Genomic DNA, 19368 nt, shown 5'->3' with positions numbered 1-19368 from the left:
GGAGAATCATTAAGTATTTTAAGTAGCGGATTAGTGTAACATGATCTTATTAGACAGCTGACTTTGGGAATAGTTTGAAGAATGAATTGGAGGAGAGAAAAACTAAAAGGAGGGAGACCGTTACAGACTAAGTAAGTCTAATGAGGGTCCGAACTAAGGAAGTCGCAGTAGGGAAGTATAAGAAATGCCTATATGAGAGGAGTTAAAGGGGCAGAAGCAATGTGATTTTTCCACTCATCTGAGGTGAAGAGAGAGGCAGAGTAAAAGAAAATATTCTAGGATGATATTCAAATTGCTGGGTTGGGTGCCTAGCTAGATGGTGATGTCATTAATTTAGATTAGAACTGAAGATGGCAGCAACAGGTTTTGGGGAAAAGATCATGAGTTCAGTTTTGAGGTACCTATGAGATGGTCCAGTGGGCAATGGATTTGGGGCTGTGAAGTTCAGGTGAGAGGTCTGAACTGTAGATAAAGTTTTGTGAATCGGAGGCTGTCTTGTAAATTGAAACTCTAGGACGAGCTTGCTCTGAGAAAACAATGCATTGTGAAGAGTGGCCAGTATATAAGAGATTGTACATGGGGCAAGGCCCCTACTTAGCAAAGGCGGTAGATAAAAAGGAACCAGCAAAAGACACTGGGAAAGAATGGTCAGAAGAGTAGGGGACAAGCATGGAAGTGGTGTTTCAAAGCCGGAGAAGTTTTTTATTTTCTATTTAGAGAATAATTAGCATATGGGATGAGAAATAGGCTTAATAGGTGTGTCACCAGAGTTCCTGGAGACACTTAAAAAGTCGTGCTAAAATAGTGAACTTGGAGAGCCAGGTTGAAAGATTCTAGTGCAGACCTTTAAAAACATTTCAAGCAATATGGAAGAATGAAAAACCAGGAGGCAGAGAAGAAGCTGAAGTTCTCAAAACAGTTACATACTATGGGTTTTCCCAAATGTAGGAATATATTTATAGAAAAATGAATTTAGTGTTTTCAGAGACTTTGGCTTCATTCTTTAAAATTCTGATGAGGAGGCTCTTACTTATTTCTAGCTAACCAAAGAAGAAACAGGAGTTTTCTGGCTTCCAACTGAGGTTGACAGAAACTCCACTTTCTTTATCATTTTCTTTTTGTTCACTACCTTTCAAAAATGCTAGACCTTAAGAGAATTCATATATGTTTGAGCTATCTTGTAATAATATGGAATGGAAGTGACCCATAGGCCCAAATGGACTTGCAGAAATGAAAGGCCCTGTCACTTTCAAGGTGTATATGAAGGGCATGTTACTTCTGCCCTTGTTGCTTAAACTTCATGCCTCATAGCTGAAGGTTATTCTTGTTCTGAGTGATTTAATAAAAGCTTCTCTGAAGTCTCAAATATTATATTATCTTCTTGGATTTCAGTTGGACTAATTTAGTTCTTTGGCTTTCATGCTGGGCTTATATGAGATGGGATCTCATAGAGTCTAGATTCTGGTATAATTTTTATATGATTTTTACAAAATTAAGTTGAAAGGCATTGCTACACTGAATAATTATGGGACATTGCTGTCCTTTCTCCCTAGCTGCAGTTTTAAAAATGTATGGCATTGTGAAATATAAAGTGAAATTTTAGTGTGAACTGGCATTTTATAAAATAACATGACAGAACTGTTATCAGGAGAAGTGTAATGAGGTCATCTTTTAAAATTCTTATGTACGGTGTTATTTTTTGATGAAATCGTAAGTTGAATGGTAACTTTCTGCTTTCTTTATTTTGGAGGAAAATTAGAGTTGATCAGCCATTCATGATAAGAGGGACATGATGTAGCCCTGGCTGGTGTGGCTCAGTGGATTGAGTGCCAGCCTGCAAACCAGAGAGACAGTCACTGGTTCAATTTCTAGTCAGGGCACATACCTGGGTTGCAGGACAGGTCCCCAGTAGGGGGCACATGAGAGACAACCACACATTGATGTTTCTCTTCCTCTCTCTTCTTCCCTTCCCCTCTCTCTAAAAATAAGTAAATATAATCTTTAAAAAAAAGGATATAATTTAAAATCTAAACATAAGTAGACTATGTCATTTTTCTTTGTTAATTTCATATTATTTAAGGCATCTTTCAGATTTTTAAGGAAAATTCTTATTTATTTATTTATTTATAGACAGAGAAGAGAGGGAGAAAGAGTGGGAGAGCAGCACTGATGTGAGAGAGAAACATCAGTCGGTTTCTCTCCTATGAGCCTTCTCAGGGACCCAACCCACAACCTAGGCAAGTGCCCTGATCAGGAATTGAACCAGCGACCTCTTGTTTTTTAGGATGACACCCAAGTAACTGACACACTGGTCGGGGCTCAGATTTTTTAAAAACTATTTTCGCAGCTTTAGTCCAGGTTGTATGTGTGTGGAAGCAAGTTTTATTTTAGTTACTATGGCTAGAGTAAGTACATATTTTAATGCAATTTAATTTTGTTTGATTCTTCCCATACAGAATTAATAAAACGTATCTTTTTTGAGAGTAGGGTCTTAACTTGGTTATTTTCCAAAGAACTTCAATTAGATGACTAAAGAAAGTTTTAACTAAGAGAACTTTAAATGCTTTCCAGAAGCTTTTGAAATTTGAGTTACAAGGCGCTAAAGATACTTTTATCATAAAGTATAACATTGTTTTGTTAAAACCTAGAGCTCTTGGAAGCCAAGCAAACGAGAAGTGCGGACTCTCGGGGATCCTGATAGGCAGTGTGTTGTAGCACATTAATGACTGTAGCCCTAATCCTGGAGCAAGCCTTCTCTGTGACACTCTTGAATTGGTTTCAAAGGCTCAAGATCCCTTATGAGGCTTTTGTGAGGCTTTAGGAATTTTTAAAAGAAGCATTTAGGTATGCTGCCTTTCTAATTAATGCACATGTAGGAAATATGCCATAGAATTCGAAGCCAAGAAATTCTATAAAATAAGGCACCAGAGGGAAGCTTTGTTTTAAACTCTTTCATTATGAGAACAGAGTGAAAGCATTCTTGAAGAGTAATTATAAGCTTTATGGATGACAGAGACCTGTTTATGCTAAATGTAGACAGTAGGTTCTGCTCTTCTACTGAAAAGGGAATAATGATATCAGTATTTGTTGAGCCATTGCTGGTGTCAGAGATATAAGCCAAGTTGTGGTGTTTATATGGATTTTTAAATTTAATATTCAGTAGCTTAAATAAGAACCTGTTCTGCTCTCGCCCTTTCCCCCTACTTTTTTTTCTAGAATGATTGCTACAGAATAGAAACACAACCATCTTTCTTAGTGCTCAGACCCATGCAGTACTTTCCATTGGGCTCAGCACAATCTGCAGCCCCCACCACATTACCTTCCTGGTCTTTCCTACTAAGCCGTGTGTAGCTCACTCTAGCGTACTCCATTTATGCTGGCTTATGTGCTGTTCCACAAACGTGCCAGCAGTCTCCTGTTGTAAGGATTTTGGAATGACCTTCTCCCACGTGTCTGCTTGGCTAATTTCCTCACCTCTTCAAGTCTTTGCTCAAATGCCCCCTTCTCAGTGAGGCTCATCTTGATTTTATTGAGTACGGCAATCTGCTCCCAACTTCTCTATCACCTGTCCCACTTCTGTGTTTCATTTAAAATCTTTATTTTATTTTATTTTTTATTTTGGAGAGAAGGGAAGGGAGAAAGAGAAACATCAATGTGAGAGAGACACACTGATAGGCTGCCCTCTGCACGTTCTCTGACCAGCGACCATGCCCTCAACCCAGGCATGTGCCCCCATCAGGAACTGAACCACAGCCTTTGGGTTTGTGGAAGGATGCCCAATCAACTGAGCCACACCATCCAAGGCTCTGTGTTTCATTTTTATATTTTCTTAGCGTATGTCATTTTCCAATGCATTAAATATTTTCTTTTATGTTATGCTTATTGTTTATAGTCTTCCCTGCCCCATGACTGCCACAAACTAGAAACTCGATAAATATAAATTGAATGAATAAATGAATGGTACCTGGTAGTCTAGGGGTGCCCCTGATCTCACACCATGTTACCCTACGGTGACCAAAAGGCCAGATGGTAGAGCTTTTACAGATTATTGGTCTCCAAATAAATGCATGGAAAGTATTTATTAAATGTAAGAAGAAGATCTGAAAGAAAGAAAACCAAGTATTTCTTCATTCTATGTGTTAGGCAATTGTGTGATTTCATTGATTTTCTGAGAAACCTGAGATCCTCTTGTTCACCAGGTAAGTAAAGGATGCATGGAGGTGCATGGAGGTGGGACTAGGCTGTGATGGAGGTGATCTTGGAAAACAGGTGTATGTGGAGATTATAGTAGAAAGGTTTATTATAGTTGTCCTATTTCCATTTCATTTCACTCTAGCCAGGACTGGTTTGTATAAAATCAACTGTGATAATATTGCGTAGTGAGTCCCCTTGTCCCCTTTTCCTTTTCTTAAACCCGTTTATTAAAATTTATATTTTTTGGTCAACTAACCTTTGTTTTTAACCCTTCACATTGCTCCTAGATGAATTATGACAACCTTTCTGAAGGGAGATGGGCAATGAGGGAGAATGAGGTTTACAAGTTTTGTTATGAACTCAAAATAAATTTTTAGTGACAATTAAAATAAATGCCGTTTCCTATGACATTGTTTCAGTGCTTGAAAACCTTCCCCTAGTTGCTTACCTTTTCTTTGGATACTTTGAAAGTATAGAGTATTAGATAAGTTAACATTTGTGGTGATGGTATGGATGTTTCCATTTTATATTTCACTCAACAGAGTTTTGTTAAATGAGATCCAGATGGATCTCATGAAGCTCAAAGACACTTTGATAGAAGACTTATTGGGAGAAATACCTATTCACAGATAAAACCATCAAAGGCATGTGAACCTATGTTTGTTAGTGTTAGGATAATAGAGTTTATAAAGAACCATGTTAATAGAGGTGATGCATAGTAATTATCCAGAGAAGTTACATGAGAGGTTAATAATAAATAAATAGTAAATAATAGTAAATTTAGGAACCTGGAAAACACAAATTAAATATCTTATAGATATTAATAAATAATAAATTAAATGTTTTTTGTTTTCTCAGTATTTAATTACTTAATTAACTTATAAAGGTGATGTTGAATGTTCACAAGATTTTTTTCATTTTACTCAGATACAAGTGACACATCATTATATAAGTTTCAGGTATACAGCCTAATGGTTTGACTTACATATATTGTGAAATGATTATTGCAATTAGTTTACTTAGAATCCATTTTCTCAAAAAGATACAATAAAAAGATAAAAAAGAAAACATTTTCTTTGTGATGAGAACTCTTAGGATTTATTCTCTTCACAACTTTCATATATATCACATAGCAATGTAACTACAATCATCATGCTATACATCACATCCCTAGTACTTACTTCTTTTGTGATGAGAACTCTTAGGATTTATTCTCTTCACAACTTTCATATATATCACATAGCAATGTAACTACAATCATCATGCTGTACATCACATCCCTAGTACTTACTTCTTTTATAAATAGAAGTTTGTACCTTTTGGCTATGTTCCTCCAATTCCCTCTTCCTTCCCCCCACCTCTAGTAACCACAAATCTGATCTCTTTTTCTATGAGTTAAAACAATTTTATTCCACATATATGTGGGATCATATAGTATCTGTCTTTTTCTGTCTGACTTGTTCACTGAGCATAATGCCCTCAAAGTTCATCCATGTTGTTGCAGATGGCAGGATTTTTTGGCTGAATCATATTTATCTGTGTGTGTGCATGTGTGTACCCACCACAACTTCTTAATCCATTTGCTGATGAACACTTAGGCTGTTTCCATGCCTTGGCTATGTAAATAATGGGGCTGTGAAGATGGAGCTGAAGAATCTTTCCAAGTTAGTGTTTTTGTTTCCTTTGGATATGTTCCACAATTAGAATTGATGGATCATATGGTAGTTATGATTTTAATTTTTTAAGCATCCTCCACACTGTTTTCCATAGTGGCTGCACTAGTTTCCATTCCCAACAATAATGCACAGGGTTCCCTTTTCTCTATGTCCTCACCAGCATTTGTTGTCTCTTGTCTTTTTCATGGTGGCCACTCTAGCAGGTGTGAGGTAATATCTCATTGTGGTTTGGATGTGCATTGCTCTAATGACTGGTAATGTTAAGCGTATTTTCATGTACCTGCTGGCCACTCACATATCATCTTTGAAAAAAGTCTATGAAGTTTGTTTGCCTATTTTTAAATTGGGTTATTATTATTATTATTGCTATTGAGTTGTAAGAGTTATTTATATATTTTGCATCTTAACTCTTTATCAGATATATGTTTTGCAAATATTTTTCCCATTCCATAGGTTGTCTTTTTTTCCTTAATCCTTGCCCAAAGATATGCTTATTGATTTTAGAGAGAGAGGAAGAAAGGTAGGGAAGAAAGAGAGAGAGAGACAGAGAGGGAGAGAAAAAGAGAAATATCGGTTGGTTGCTTTTGTGTATGTGCTCAGACTGGGGATTGAACGCCAAACCTAGGTATATGCGCTGACTGGGAATTGAACCTACAAGCTTTTGGTGTACAGGACAATGCTCCAACCACCTGAGTCACACTGGCTAGGGCTGATTATTTCTTTTGCCATGCAGAAGCCTTTTAGTTTGATGTAGTCCCATTTGTTCATTTTTGATTTTGTTGCTTATGCTTTAGGTGTCATGTCCACAAAATCATTACCAAGACCAAGGCCAAGGAGCTTTATTCCTGTGTGTTCTTCGAGGAGTTTTGTGGTTGCAGGTTTTGCATCCACCTCCAGTTAATTTTTGTGAGTGGTGTAAGATAGGGGTCTAGTTTCATATATGACCCCTTAATAAAAGAGGTAGAGAAAATACAATACATATAGTCAATACACACTTGCGTGGAAACTCAGGGAGTAAAAAAATAGCAACAGATTACTTGGATGGGGGTGGGGGAAAAGAAGAAAAAATGACGTTTTTGCAGAAAATTAATAAGAATTTTCCTCTATAGATTAAAAATTGTTACAATACCATCGTGTGGTGGCACATTTTTATAATTTCAGGAAGTCTTTCTTAAAAGTGGAATAACTGCTGGCTTTCTACTGTAACACCTGTGAGAAATACACGTCTTGGAAGGTTGAGGAAACAATGAAAGAAGCAAATCTGACCAATAAGGAAGAATTTGGTGTTATATGGAGTGCTAGAAAGTTTGGGCAGGCCTGTCCTCAAGTAGCGAGCAGAGTGAAGGTACAAACATAGGCCTGCATAACATACCTACATAGGTACATGCTACACATCAAGCTACCAAGCTACTAAAATCGGTTCTATCCTTCCATCATTCTACCTTGAAAACTGTCTTCAACATGCTGTGAAAGGCAAGATCTGGATTTAGAATTCTTGTATTCCTTAATGTCTTGTTAGAATGAGGTGGTATAGGATGCTCACCCTGCCCCTGACATGGTGTCTGCTCTCTTCTGTTCTCATTTCTAACTCTGTTTTGTACTTGGGAGGCCTTGAGTGCATGCAAACAGACAGCCCCATCTGTGCATTCAAGCTCCATTCATACTCAGCTCACAGCTGCCTCTTGACTACCTCTCATGTGGGGATGAGCACATTGACTTATTCACTGTAAGAATGATGGATTTCAGGAAGAGACTGAGATAGACACTGAAGTGAGCTTGGGCTGGTTGAGCAGAAAGTTGGGGGTACTGAATACCCTAAGAGAGTCAGGAGGGGTAGGTGTAGGCTCTGCGGGGCATATCACCTTAGCTCCATGGAGTCTTCCAAAGCCCCTGGGCACTAAAGATTTGGGAGAAAGTGACTGTTTTATTGTAGAGGTGACAGTGGTAAGTAAGACAATGTTAGACACAGTTACACATATGTCCTAGACTTTAAGGGAAGGGAATTTCAGATTAACAGTAAGTATGACATAAGGGGAGTGGGATAAATAAAAAATGAAGACAGCAGATGCACAGTCACAGGAGCTGGGCTTTACTGCTTTTCCTCTCACCAGAATTTAAGGGTAGCTGATGTGTTTAAGTACTCCATAAATTATCATCAAACAACATCAACGACCTGAAACCCCAGTATGTGTGTAGGGAGCACAAATCTGAAAAGCATGTGGATCAAAGATGGAAAGAGTGACACATGACTGAAGGCAAATAAAAGGAAGCAGCCGCAACTAGGAAAAATAATGTTAGAAAGGCTTTAACGCTTCTCAGTTGCTAGGGTTAGAAAGACATGTTGAAGGAAAGAAAGAGGGGCTTCCCAAGCAATAGTCTGAAGAAAGAGAAATAAAAAGAATAAGGGATGAATGCACAATCAGACAATATAGGGCTAACAGACGGCAGATGATGCACGTAAACTCAGTTGTCAAATTGGCGAGGGTGGAATGGGCATTGATACAAAGGAATGAATTAAGTGGGAAAAGCAGGTAAGTTACAGTTAGTATTAAAATATAAATACATATATACTGGTGTTATACTCTGGAACTATATGAGAAAGTGACCTGCTATGTCTCTGGGAGAGCAATTAGGTAACTAGAGGACAGGAATGGTAGAGAGACTTGTCTTTACTATATATGTGGTTAAACCTTGTATTGCTTGATAAATTTTTTTAATTAGTTAAAAACAATTGAAACTCTAGATAATAAAAACAAAGGGGATAGCCCAGTCTCTTTAAATTAGTTGGAGTATGTATACACTGAAGAAGTATGTCTCTGAGTTGTAAAGTGATTTGTAGATGTGTTCACGGACCCTCTCCTGGGAGTCACTGAGAAATGACATACCTGCCAGAAAGCAAAGGAAGGGCAAATATTTGTATTTTAAATTAGATAAAAAAGTGGCTTCCAAAATTAGACTGGACCTCTAGGCACAAAACTGTAGGAAAACTGAAAACTTAAAATGTAAACATATGGCAGTAATTGCATATATTCTCCAGGAATAAGTTATGTCAAACTTGATTTAAAAAAATTGAATTCTCAAATATGAATGTGTAAAAAGGGCATCTCTATTTCACTACAGCATTAAAAAAATTTCCCATAGTATTTTTGAAAAAATTTTTAAAAAAGATTTTACTTATTTTATTTTTAGAGAGAGGGGAAGGGAGAGAGAAAGAGGTGGGGGGAGAAACATATATCAGTTGTCTCTGACATACCCCTACCTGAGGACCTGGCCCACAACCCAGGCATGTGCCCTGAGTGGGAATTGAACTGGTAACCTTTTAGTTTACAGGTTGATGCTCAATCCACTGAGCCACACCAGCCAGAGCTGGACCAAATTAAAAAAAGTAGACTATTTCATACAAAAGTAATTAGTAACTGGTTGAAAACAATATCTAAAATGTTTATTAATTGATCATTATGAATCTGGAAGGAGGTTTCTAGTGAAATCAAAATCAGGTTTCATGCCTGGCACTCATATGCTCAGTCACTGAACTGGGCACTATAGAATTCATACTGAAAAAATCAGGGAAAAAAATCCCATTTGCTACAGCAAGAAGAAAAATAAAGTACCTAGGAATAAACCTAACCAAGTAGGTAAAAAAACCTATACTCAGAAAACTACACACGCTGAAGAAAGAAATTAAGGAAGACACAAATAAATGGAAGCATTTGCTATATTCATGGATTGGAAGAATGAACATCATCAAAATGTCCATATTACCTAAAGCAATGTACATATTCAATGCAATACTTATTAAAAGGCCAATGACATATTTCACAGATATAGAACAAACTTTTCAAAAATTTATAGGGAACCATAGATGACCTCAAATGGCTGCAGCAATTTTGAGAAAGAAGAATAAAGTAGGAGGGATCACAATTCCTGATATCAAACTATATTACAAGGCCCCTGTAATCAAAATAGTGGTACTGACATAAGAACAGACACATCAATCAACTGAACAGAATAGAAAGCCCAGAAATAAACCTGTGTTTCTGTGGTCAACTAATATTGACAAAGGGCGCAGAAGCATAAAATGGAGTAAAAAATAGTCTCTTCAACAAATGGTGTTGGGAGATCTGGATAGCTACATGCAAAAAAAAAAAATGAAACTCAACCACCAACTTAAACCATACACAAAAATAAGCTGAAGACAAACAAAAGACTTAAATATAAGTCATGATACCATAAAAGTTCTAGAGGAGAACATGGGGAGGAAAATCTCAGATATTCCATGTTGCTATATTTTCACTGACATGTCCCTTAGAGCAAGGGACATAAAGGAAAGAATAAACAAATGAGATTACATCAAATTAAAAAGTTTCTGCATGGCTAAAGAAAACATCAGCAAAATGAAAAGAGAACCAACTATATGGAAAAACATATTTGCCAATGATACCTCAGACAAGGGTTTCATCTTCAAAATATATAAAGAACTCACATGACTCCACTCCAGGAAGACAAAAATCCCAATTAAAAAATGGGCAAAAGACTTGAACAGACACTTCTCCAAGGAGGACATACAGAGGGCCCAGAGACATATGAAAGGATGCTCAGCATCACTAGCCATCAGGGAGATGCAAATTAAAACCACAATGAGATATTACTTCACACCAGTCAGAATGGCCATCATAAACAAATCAACAAGCCCTGGCTGGTGTAGCTCAGTGGATAGAGCGCGGGCCTGCAAATCAAAGGATCGAGGTTCGATTCTCAGTCAGGACACATGCCTGGGTTGAAGACTGCTTCCCTGCAGGCCAGTTTCCAGCAGGGGATGCATGAAAGGCAACCATACATTGATGTTTCTCTCCCTCTCTCCTTCCCCTCTATAAATGAATAAATAAATAAAATAAAAAATAAACAAGTCAACAAACAAGTGTTGGAGAGGATGCAAAGAAAAGGGAACCCTGGTGCACTGTTGGTGGGAATGCAGACTGGTGCAGCCACTGTTGAAAACAGTATGGAATTTCCTCAGAAAACTGAAAATGGAACTGCCTTTTGACCCAGCAGTTCCACTGCTGGGATTCCCTAAGAATCCTGAAACAACAATTCAAAAGAACCTATGCACCCCAATGTTCATAGCAGCACAATTTACAATAGCCAATTGCTGGAAGCAACCTAAGTGCCCATCAGTAAATGCATGGATCAAAAAAGTATGGTACATTTACACAATGGGATTCTATGCAGCAGAAAGAAAGAAGGAGCTCCTACCCTTTACAACAGCATGAATGTAATTGGAGAGCATCATGCTAAGTGAAATAAGCCAGGTGGTAAAAGACAAATACCATATGATCTTACCTATAAGTGAAACCTAATCAACAACAACAACAAAAACCAAGTGACCAAAGTATAGCCAGAGACAGTGAAATTAAGAACAAACTCACAGTAACCAGAGGGGAGGGGAAAGGGGGTTAATGGAAAAAAAGAGAAAGTTTGTCAAGGAACATGTATAAAGGACCCATGGAGAAAGACAAAGAGGGTAGATTGAGGATGGGAGGTGGGGGGGTGGGGAGGGAAAATGGAGACAACTGTACTGGAACAATAATAAAAAATTATTGAACAAATTAATGGGCAAACAGAAAACTAGATTGTAGTGATATCTTGGGTTCTCCAAAACCAATTTTTGACTGGCAGAAAGAAAAGTACAGATTCTATAAGATGAAATGTTAGGGGGACAAGATAAAATTCTGCATATAGCGGCAAATAAAAATTATTTATCCAAATATATGTTGGGGAGACTTGACTTTGCAATAATCCTTGAAAAAATACCTGAACAGTTCTGTTGAAAAGTGGGTACAAATTTCAATTAATTGGGTAACTATGATGAGTAAATCAAATCACGGAATTTAATAATCTTATAGGAGAATCAGCTGTTATCTTACAAACTGCTAAACAAATTTACTTTTTAAGAAATTAAACATGTGGTATTAGAGACTTTTCTATAGGAACCACATTACACATGGTTAGGTTTTGGAGCCATTACACAGTAGCATGTCCATTTATGTAGAATAATTAGTTTTAGTGAGAAACCCGAGCTCTGGAATTTGAAGACAGGGGGCCATGTGTTGCTGTAGGGAGATGGAAAAGGTTTCTCTTCATTGGTTGTGAGAAAATGCAACATCAAAGCAAAGTTTGGACATGGCTGAAGTTTTCCAGTTTCTGCCCTCTCTGAGCATGTCTCTGATCTAATATCCCTCTTTTTTTCCTGCCAGGGTACGACTAAAATATGACATGGTGTGTGTTATAATAGGGACACATGGGATGGCAGATGGAGAGCTATGAGCTAGTTTATGCTATTGTATGAGTGAATGGGTGTCCCCCCCATGACATCTCAGAGTTAACTGCATTTAAAAAACAAATGCATATTAAACTAAATGAGTTAAAAATTGATACAAGTTCAATTTCAAGCAGGGAATAAAGTAAAAGAAACAAGAAAATTTAGGCATTGTGGACAAAGATAGTTTGGGGAGAAGGGAAGGATCCACGTAGGTGCATCTGCCTAGCCTTGAGCATTATCCCTGGAGACCTCTATTACTGCTGCCAACAGATTTGTTTTCTTCCCTTTACTTCTGAAAACTGGGATTTTTAAACTGGTCTGTCTGTCTCCAAACCTGTCCTGTTCCCACTTTATAAAGCCATCTCTATTTGAATTTGAACTTCTATTTGAATAGAAGTTCAAATGTGGCAGACATAGGGAAGAGCTTTATAAAAGGAATCACTTGCCTTTGATGGCACAGTGAGCATCTCATCATTTCTGTTCATCTAAACTCAGTACATTGTTGAAATGAAGGATATTGTAGAAGGTATTCTTGAATTGTTTGGAAGGTACTCCTTAACTCTTAAGATTTTATGGATTATGAGATGTAAACACCTCAGAATGTAATACCCACAAGTTAGTAAGATTTTTGTTTTGTATCCACATTGTGGTATTGCTACCAGAGTCTAGGAACAATTTTTCAGGCTTTGACCTTGCTTTGACTTCATTTGTAAAGTTCTGCAGTTTTCTGCCTATTATTGTCCCAATCTCCAATAAATCAGGATTACTAAATAGAACTGATCCAAAAGACCTAGAAGATTTTTAAAATAAGAAACAGCATTATTCAAAGAGTAATAATCATGTGGCCAAGGTTCTTTAAGGACTTGGTTTATTATTCTAGATTTTTTGACATGAAAAAATGAACTCAACAACTTTCTTTACTTAGTATGTATACATTAAAGAAAGAAACAGGAGATAATTTGGCAAAATTAGATTTGTCTTTTATCTCTTGGCTGAAAAACTCTCTTTGAGCAGGATTACATATGTTGTGGATAATTTTTACTCTCCTTAATTTTGTATTTTCATTGCCTCTAATTCTGGTGCTCATTGTAGCTCTAAAAACCCGTTGTGAATTTTGCAGTGAAAGAACATGTTTTTAAAGGCTGTAAAAGTTCACTTAGATCTTATTTTAGTTCATAACCGTGTTCTCTACTTCTCGTCCCTGAGATGAAAGAACAAAGCAATATCAGCAGCCTTGACTTGGTTTATATGTAGGATAGTACCTGTCATGAGAGGGGTAACAAGTAAACCCTTTTGCGAGTACAAATTTAATAGAACCCTAATGGCTATGGAACTGAAGGACGTATTTTATTGCATAGATTGGCTCTGGGCTACGCAGAAAAGTCACCATGGGAATATCCTATTTTTCGATTTAGATTTGCCTGTGTTAGAGGAAATCAAAGTGGTAGCTGGAACAATTGGAGAAAAACAAAAAGAAAAACCTAACCAAAATGAAACATTTCAGTCCTACAAATGCATTTAAAAGAAACCATTTGGTAATAGTATTTGGAGCCCTTCTCAGAGCATGTCTCCTACATTTCAGATGAATATATGAAAAAAGAAATCATGTTTCTACTTTTGAAAGGAAGTGAGATCAGTGAAAAGGAGAGAACCCTTAGTAAAAAACTAAACCACAGGGATTTGTGTCTTTATGTGTTGATATGTCATAGTGTAACAGTAATTTATACTTTCATCTGAGAAGATATTCAAATAACATTTTTTCACTTAATACCACTTGAACAATATTTTTTTCAAGGCAAAATAGAAAAAATGTAAATAGTAAGGAAATTTGGCTTGTATTCAATAAAACTAGAAATGTGCTACATTTCACAAAGCGTACTCTATCTTTGCACTCAACAATGCTTTCAGTTTTATACAAAACCCTCAACATTTACAGTTTTTAGTAGATGAGTAAATAATATAGCTACTTGAAAACATGGATAGAGTAGTCCCAGGACACTCAACACATAAATTGTCCTTTCCCTCCGCTCACTTCAAATTGCTTATTTTAGTTTCCTGAATTGACTAGAAAATGTTTTGATACATACACAAAATATTTAGTATGTATTAAGTGCTTTTAGTAGCAGAATAAACTTTGGAGTATGTAATTTTACTTAAATGCTTTAATAGATTATTACCTTTGTCAAAAGTGTTTTGTTTCGTTTGAGACTTTCAGAATAATTTATTTTTTAAAATATGTTTTTATTGATTATGCTATTACACTTGTCCCAATTTCCCCCCACCTTGCTCCCTTTCCATCTAGTACTCCCCCATTCTCTTCAGCAATCCCTCTGTTAGTTCATGTCCATGGCTCATGCATATAAGTTCTTTGGCTACCCCCTTTCCTGTAGTGTTCTTAACACCCTCCTGTCTATTCTGTACCTACCAATGTGTACTTCTTAATCCCTGCACCTTTTCCCCCATTTCCCCCCTTCCCTCTCCCAACTGATAACCCCTCAAGTGATCTTCATATCTGTGATTCTGTTCCTGTTCTACTTGTTTGCTTAGTTTGTTTTTAAGATGAATTATTGATAGTTGTGAATTCATTGCCATTTTAATGTTTATAGTTTTGATCTTCTTTTTCTTTTCTTAAAGAACCCTTTATTTACTTATTTATATTTTATTTATTTATTTTTAGATAGTGGGGAAGGGAGGGATAAGGAGAGGGAGAGAAATATCAATGTGTGGTTGCCTCTCATGTGCCCCATACTGGGGGCCTGGCCTGCAACCCAGGCATGTGCCCTGACTGAGAATCCAACCCACAATCCATTGGTTCACAGGCTTGTGCTCAATCCACTGAGCCATGCCAGCCAGGGCTGATCTTCTTTTTCTTAAATAAGTCCTTTTAACATTTCATATAATAATGGTTTGGTGATGAAGAACTCTTTTAGCTTTATCTTATCTGGAAAGCACTTTGTCTGCCCTTCCATTCTAAATGATAGCTTTGCTGGATAGAAAGAATCGTTTATGTTGTAGGTCCTTGCTTTTCATTGATTTGAATACTTCTTGCTAGTCACTTCTAGCCTGCAGTTTCTTTTGAGAAATCAGCTGATAGTCCTACAGGAACTCCTTTGTAGGTAGCTCTCTGCTTTTCTCTTGCTGCTTTTAAGATTCTTTCTTTATCTTTAACCTTTGGTATTTTAATTATGATATATCCTGGTATGGTCCTCTTTGTGTCCATTTTGTTTGGAAAATTCTGTGCTTCCCAGATTTGTATGTCTATAAATTTTCTTTCATTAGTTTTTCAAGTAGATTTGCAATTTCTTGCTCTTCCTCTTCTCCTTCTGGCACCCCTATGATTTGAATGTTGGTACATTTGAAGTTGTCCCAGAGGGTCCTTAGCCTGTCCTAATGCTTTTTTTAATTCTTTTTTCTTCTTGCTATGCTGACTGAGTGTTTTTATTCCTTATGTTCAAAATTATTGATTTGCTTCTTGGCTTAATCCACTCCATGTTGATTACCTGTAAATTTTTCTTTTTTTCCCTTCATGTAACCTTCATTTCTGTGTGGGTCTTTTTTTATGCTGTTGAAGTACTCAATGAGTTCCATGAGCATTCTAATAACAAGCGTTTTTTTTTTTTTTAAGATTTTATTTATTTATTTTAGAGAGATGGGGAAAGGAGGGAGAAAGAGAGGGAGTGAAACATCAATGTGTGGTTGCCTCTAGAACACCCCATGCTGGGGACATGATCTGCAACCCAGGCATGTGCTGTGACTGGGAATCAAACCAATGATGCTTTGGTTCACAGGCTTGTGCTTAATACACTGAGCTACACCAGCCAGGGCACAAGTGTTTTAAATTCTGCATCTGATAGAGTGCTTATGTTCATTTTTTTTCTGGAGTTTTGATCTGTTCTTTCATTTGCACCATGTGTCTTTGTCTCCTCATTTTGGCAGTCTCCCTGTGTTTGTTTCTATGTATTGGGTAGAGCTGCTTCAAATCCCTGTCTTAGTAGCATGGACTACTCTAGAAAAGCATACCTGTAAGTTGGATGCAGCAGAGACTTAGGTATTCACCAGGGCAGGACAACCCTTGTGAACCAGGTTGATGAAGTATCAGATATGGTGTTGCTGCTGTGTAGTTCAGTGTGGGGAGGCCTCAGAAAAGGGAGGATGTCCACTCCCTGGCCTCTGGGGTTTCATCCAGGAGGAAGCTGTCCTCTGGCACTTGTCCCGATGTTGGATACTTCCATTTCTCCCTCTATGCCACTGGTTCCCTTCCAGCTGCTTCCCCATTGTTGGAGCTCAGAGCGAGTGAGTCTGCATAAGTCCTAAATCTGTTTTGAGCTTTTTAAGAGGTGATGCCTGAGAATACTGCAGTTTTTCTGCTGCCCTAACCCCCACTGAGTTTTATAGCCAAAAGTTATGGGGACTTATCTTCCTGGCACTGGAACCCTGGGCTCAGTGGTCTGGTGTGGGGCTGGATCCTTCCTCCTGAGGTATCTCTCCTGATTTTTACCCTCCAGAAGTGGGTGTATGACTGCCCTTTCTGCGTTTCCATGTCTCTGCCCCCTCCTACCTATCTGGATGAATATGACTTATTTAATTCCTTGGTTGCCAAACTTCCATACAGCTCCAGTCTTCTGACAATTTCTGAGTGATAGTTGTTTTGTAGTTTAGTTGTAATCTTTCCTGTGGTTGTGAGAGGAAATGAGCCATGTTTACCTATGTCTCCATGTTGACCAGAAGTCCTATCCATTCTCTTTGTTTTTAATATCAAGCTTTGCTAAATACACATGAAAGAATTATCTGTATTATGAGTATATTTGATTATAATCATATTTGAAATTCACTATTTTGATTATGTACATATTTCTATGTTAAGTTACTGGGGACAGCCTTTTGGCAGATTTCCCATTATTCTCAAGAATACTTCAAATATCCATTTTTATAGTAAGAGAATTGTGGAATGTAGTTAAATGACATAACATCTGAAGAACAGTAAGTCTTCTGGACTCTACAGTATTTGCCTGTATTTTTTTAAAAAAACAAATTATGTTGTTAATCTAAGAATTAGTGCATGTTAAGATAAGAGTCAATAAGGATAATTTTTTTATAGGATAGTTTTGTATGTGTGTCTGCTATGTATCAGGTGTATAGTATGGAAGAACCTTGGTGAAGCACTGAGCTTTCATTTACACTTACAGAGACAGATCATGATTATCTTTGAATATATACAATAACACATTTATGGATGGGTACAGGAAAAGGACCCAGTAGCATGTGAAAGGCTGAAGAGCAAAGATATGCTGATTTTATGGAATTAGGCCAGTGGGAGTTTGAAAAGCTAGTAAGAGTTTCTCAGGGGAAGGAGTTTCCCTCTCAGGTAGGGGTATGGCAAAAAACAATAATTTTCTCTCCTAGAATCACTGAGATTGAGAGTCGAGTTGAAAGGATTGATTCTGGAGAAGAGATAGACCCCATAAAAATGTGTATTCATTCATTCATTGGCTCATTCATTCATCTACACATCCATTATCTATCCATTCATGGAGCCAGTTAGAAAATTAAAGAGGAAACAGTTATTCTCCAATAATATCTACAATAATACACAGAGAAACTGAAATAAAAGTAGTATTTTCTATTTATTTTTTTGTTTTAGTCTTTATGGGTATCATAGGGAATCTCAGGATATTTTTCAGGGGAAGAGTCTTAGGTTCTCAGCCTACAATACAGGAAACTACAGAAGGAAATAGATACTAGCTAAGTGGGAAGATTTTGCACTGACAGTAATATACATTTCTGTGGACTATAAATTTATTTATTTTTACACTTGAAAATTTATTACCTTTATTTTAAATATAATTTGCCAGTTTCATAATTTTAAAAATTAAATTTATTATCAATGTCTTCCCAGAGGCTTTTTTTTAAAAAAAACAATAACCATGCCAATTTATATTAGTTTCTTTTCTGTACAGGAAAGTAAACTGCCTCCAATTTTTTTCTGCAATCAAAACCCTCAAATAAACAATACTGAAAACATGTCTTACAAAGTCCTACCTGAGCCCTCATCTGAGTCATCATTAATCAGAACAGGGACAAAATAAATGGGCTCTGGCTGCCTCAGTTCATGGAGGTCAAAGGACTTGGGTACTGTAAGATATATCTCACCAACGTGGCCATTCTTTTTGTCACTGAAGACTTGTGATCAAATGCAAACCCACCTGGGCTGAGTTATTATTTAGTCATGATATGCTGGTGTGGACTAATTTGTTAGAGGACCTAAGCTCAGACAGCATGACCTCAAAGAACACTTGGAGAATATCACAGTTCCGTGTTGGTGGACATGATAACTGGGTTTTGGAGGGCTACAGCAGATATTAGGAAGAGGTCCTGAAATCTCATGTACTCTATGATTTGAATTAGTGGCTTCCTGTAGAACATGTTTTTTGAATTAATAAATATGCTTTGTTTTTGTGCACAGACAGCATGTCAGCTGAAACACCAATCGCACTGAATATTGATCCCCAGGATCTACATGTCCAAACATTCACTGTAGAAAAGCTACTGGAGCCTCTCATAATCCAGGTATCAATAGCATAGAAACTAGTGTACGATGTTCAGTAAATGCAGAAGAACTAAAAAATGTGGGAACCAAGGGAACATTTGGTTTTCGTAGAATGAGTATGTCCTCTAAAATTGTCTTTTAGTTTTGTTAAAATGTAAAAAAGTATGTATTTAGTAATCATAATAATAAAATTCTGAAAATCTGCCCCCATTCTCTTTTCAAAGCAACAGCATTAAATAATATGTATATGTAGTTTCCAAAGTACCTATATATAAATTACTTTGTTTTATAGTCATGAAAATTGTAAGGCGCAGCATGGTTAAAACCATCCTTATGTAGATGAGGAAACTGAGCCAAGAGAAGTTTGTTGACTTGACCTAAAGTACACAGTGGCTCATTTGTCAAGTAGGAAATTATTTTTAAAATAACGAAATGTATGAGAAAATCAGCTATTTAAGGAATTCTGTGATAAAGTCTTTTATAAAGCAAACAATCATTTGATAATATGTTTAATGATTGTCTGGTTTATTTATTATGTAAGTCCCTTTTCCTAAGACCACAAAGCATTCAAAGGTTTGTTGGTGAAAAGTTATACTAACTTTACTTCTGATAACTTAGAAATGTTCTGCTTA

At 36.9% G+C, this 19368-nt stretch overlaps 1 protein-coding gene across 6 annotated transcripts in view; it reads left to right on the top strand.

Moving 5' to 3' along the window:
* The window catches only part of CTNNA3 (catenin alpha 3), a 1563160-nt gene that overhangs the window by 58405 nt on the left and 1485387 nt on the right, over nucleotides 1-19368 (top strand). For all 6 annotated transcript variants that reach the window (XM_053663824.1, XM_053663825.1, XM_053663823.1 and 3 more), the window contains one exon: nucleotides 18653-18756. In XM_053663824.1, the coding sequence (XP_053519799.1) occupies nucleotides 18658-18756 (99 nt within the window). In that variant the 5' untranslated portion in view covers nucleotides 18653-18657. The remainder of the gene's footprint in view (nucleotides 1-18652; nucleotides 18757-19368) is intronic.

This window comes from Artibeus jamaicensis, unplaced genomic scaffold (genome assembly GCF_021234435.1).
Source record: "Artibeus jamaicensis isolate MK-2021 breed Jamaican fruit bat unplaced genomic scaffold, CSHL_Jam_final contig_332, whole genome shotgun sequence".
Lineage (NCBI taxonomy): Eukaryota > Metazoa > Chordata > Mammalia > Chiroptera > Phyllostomidae > Artibeus > Artibeus jamaicensis.
The sequence above is the reverse complement of the archived record's forward strand: the minus strand, read 5'-3'. Positions and strand labels throughout refer to the sequence as shown.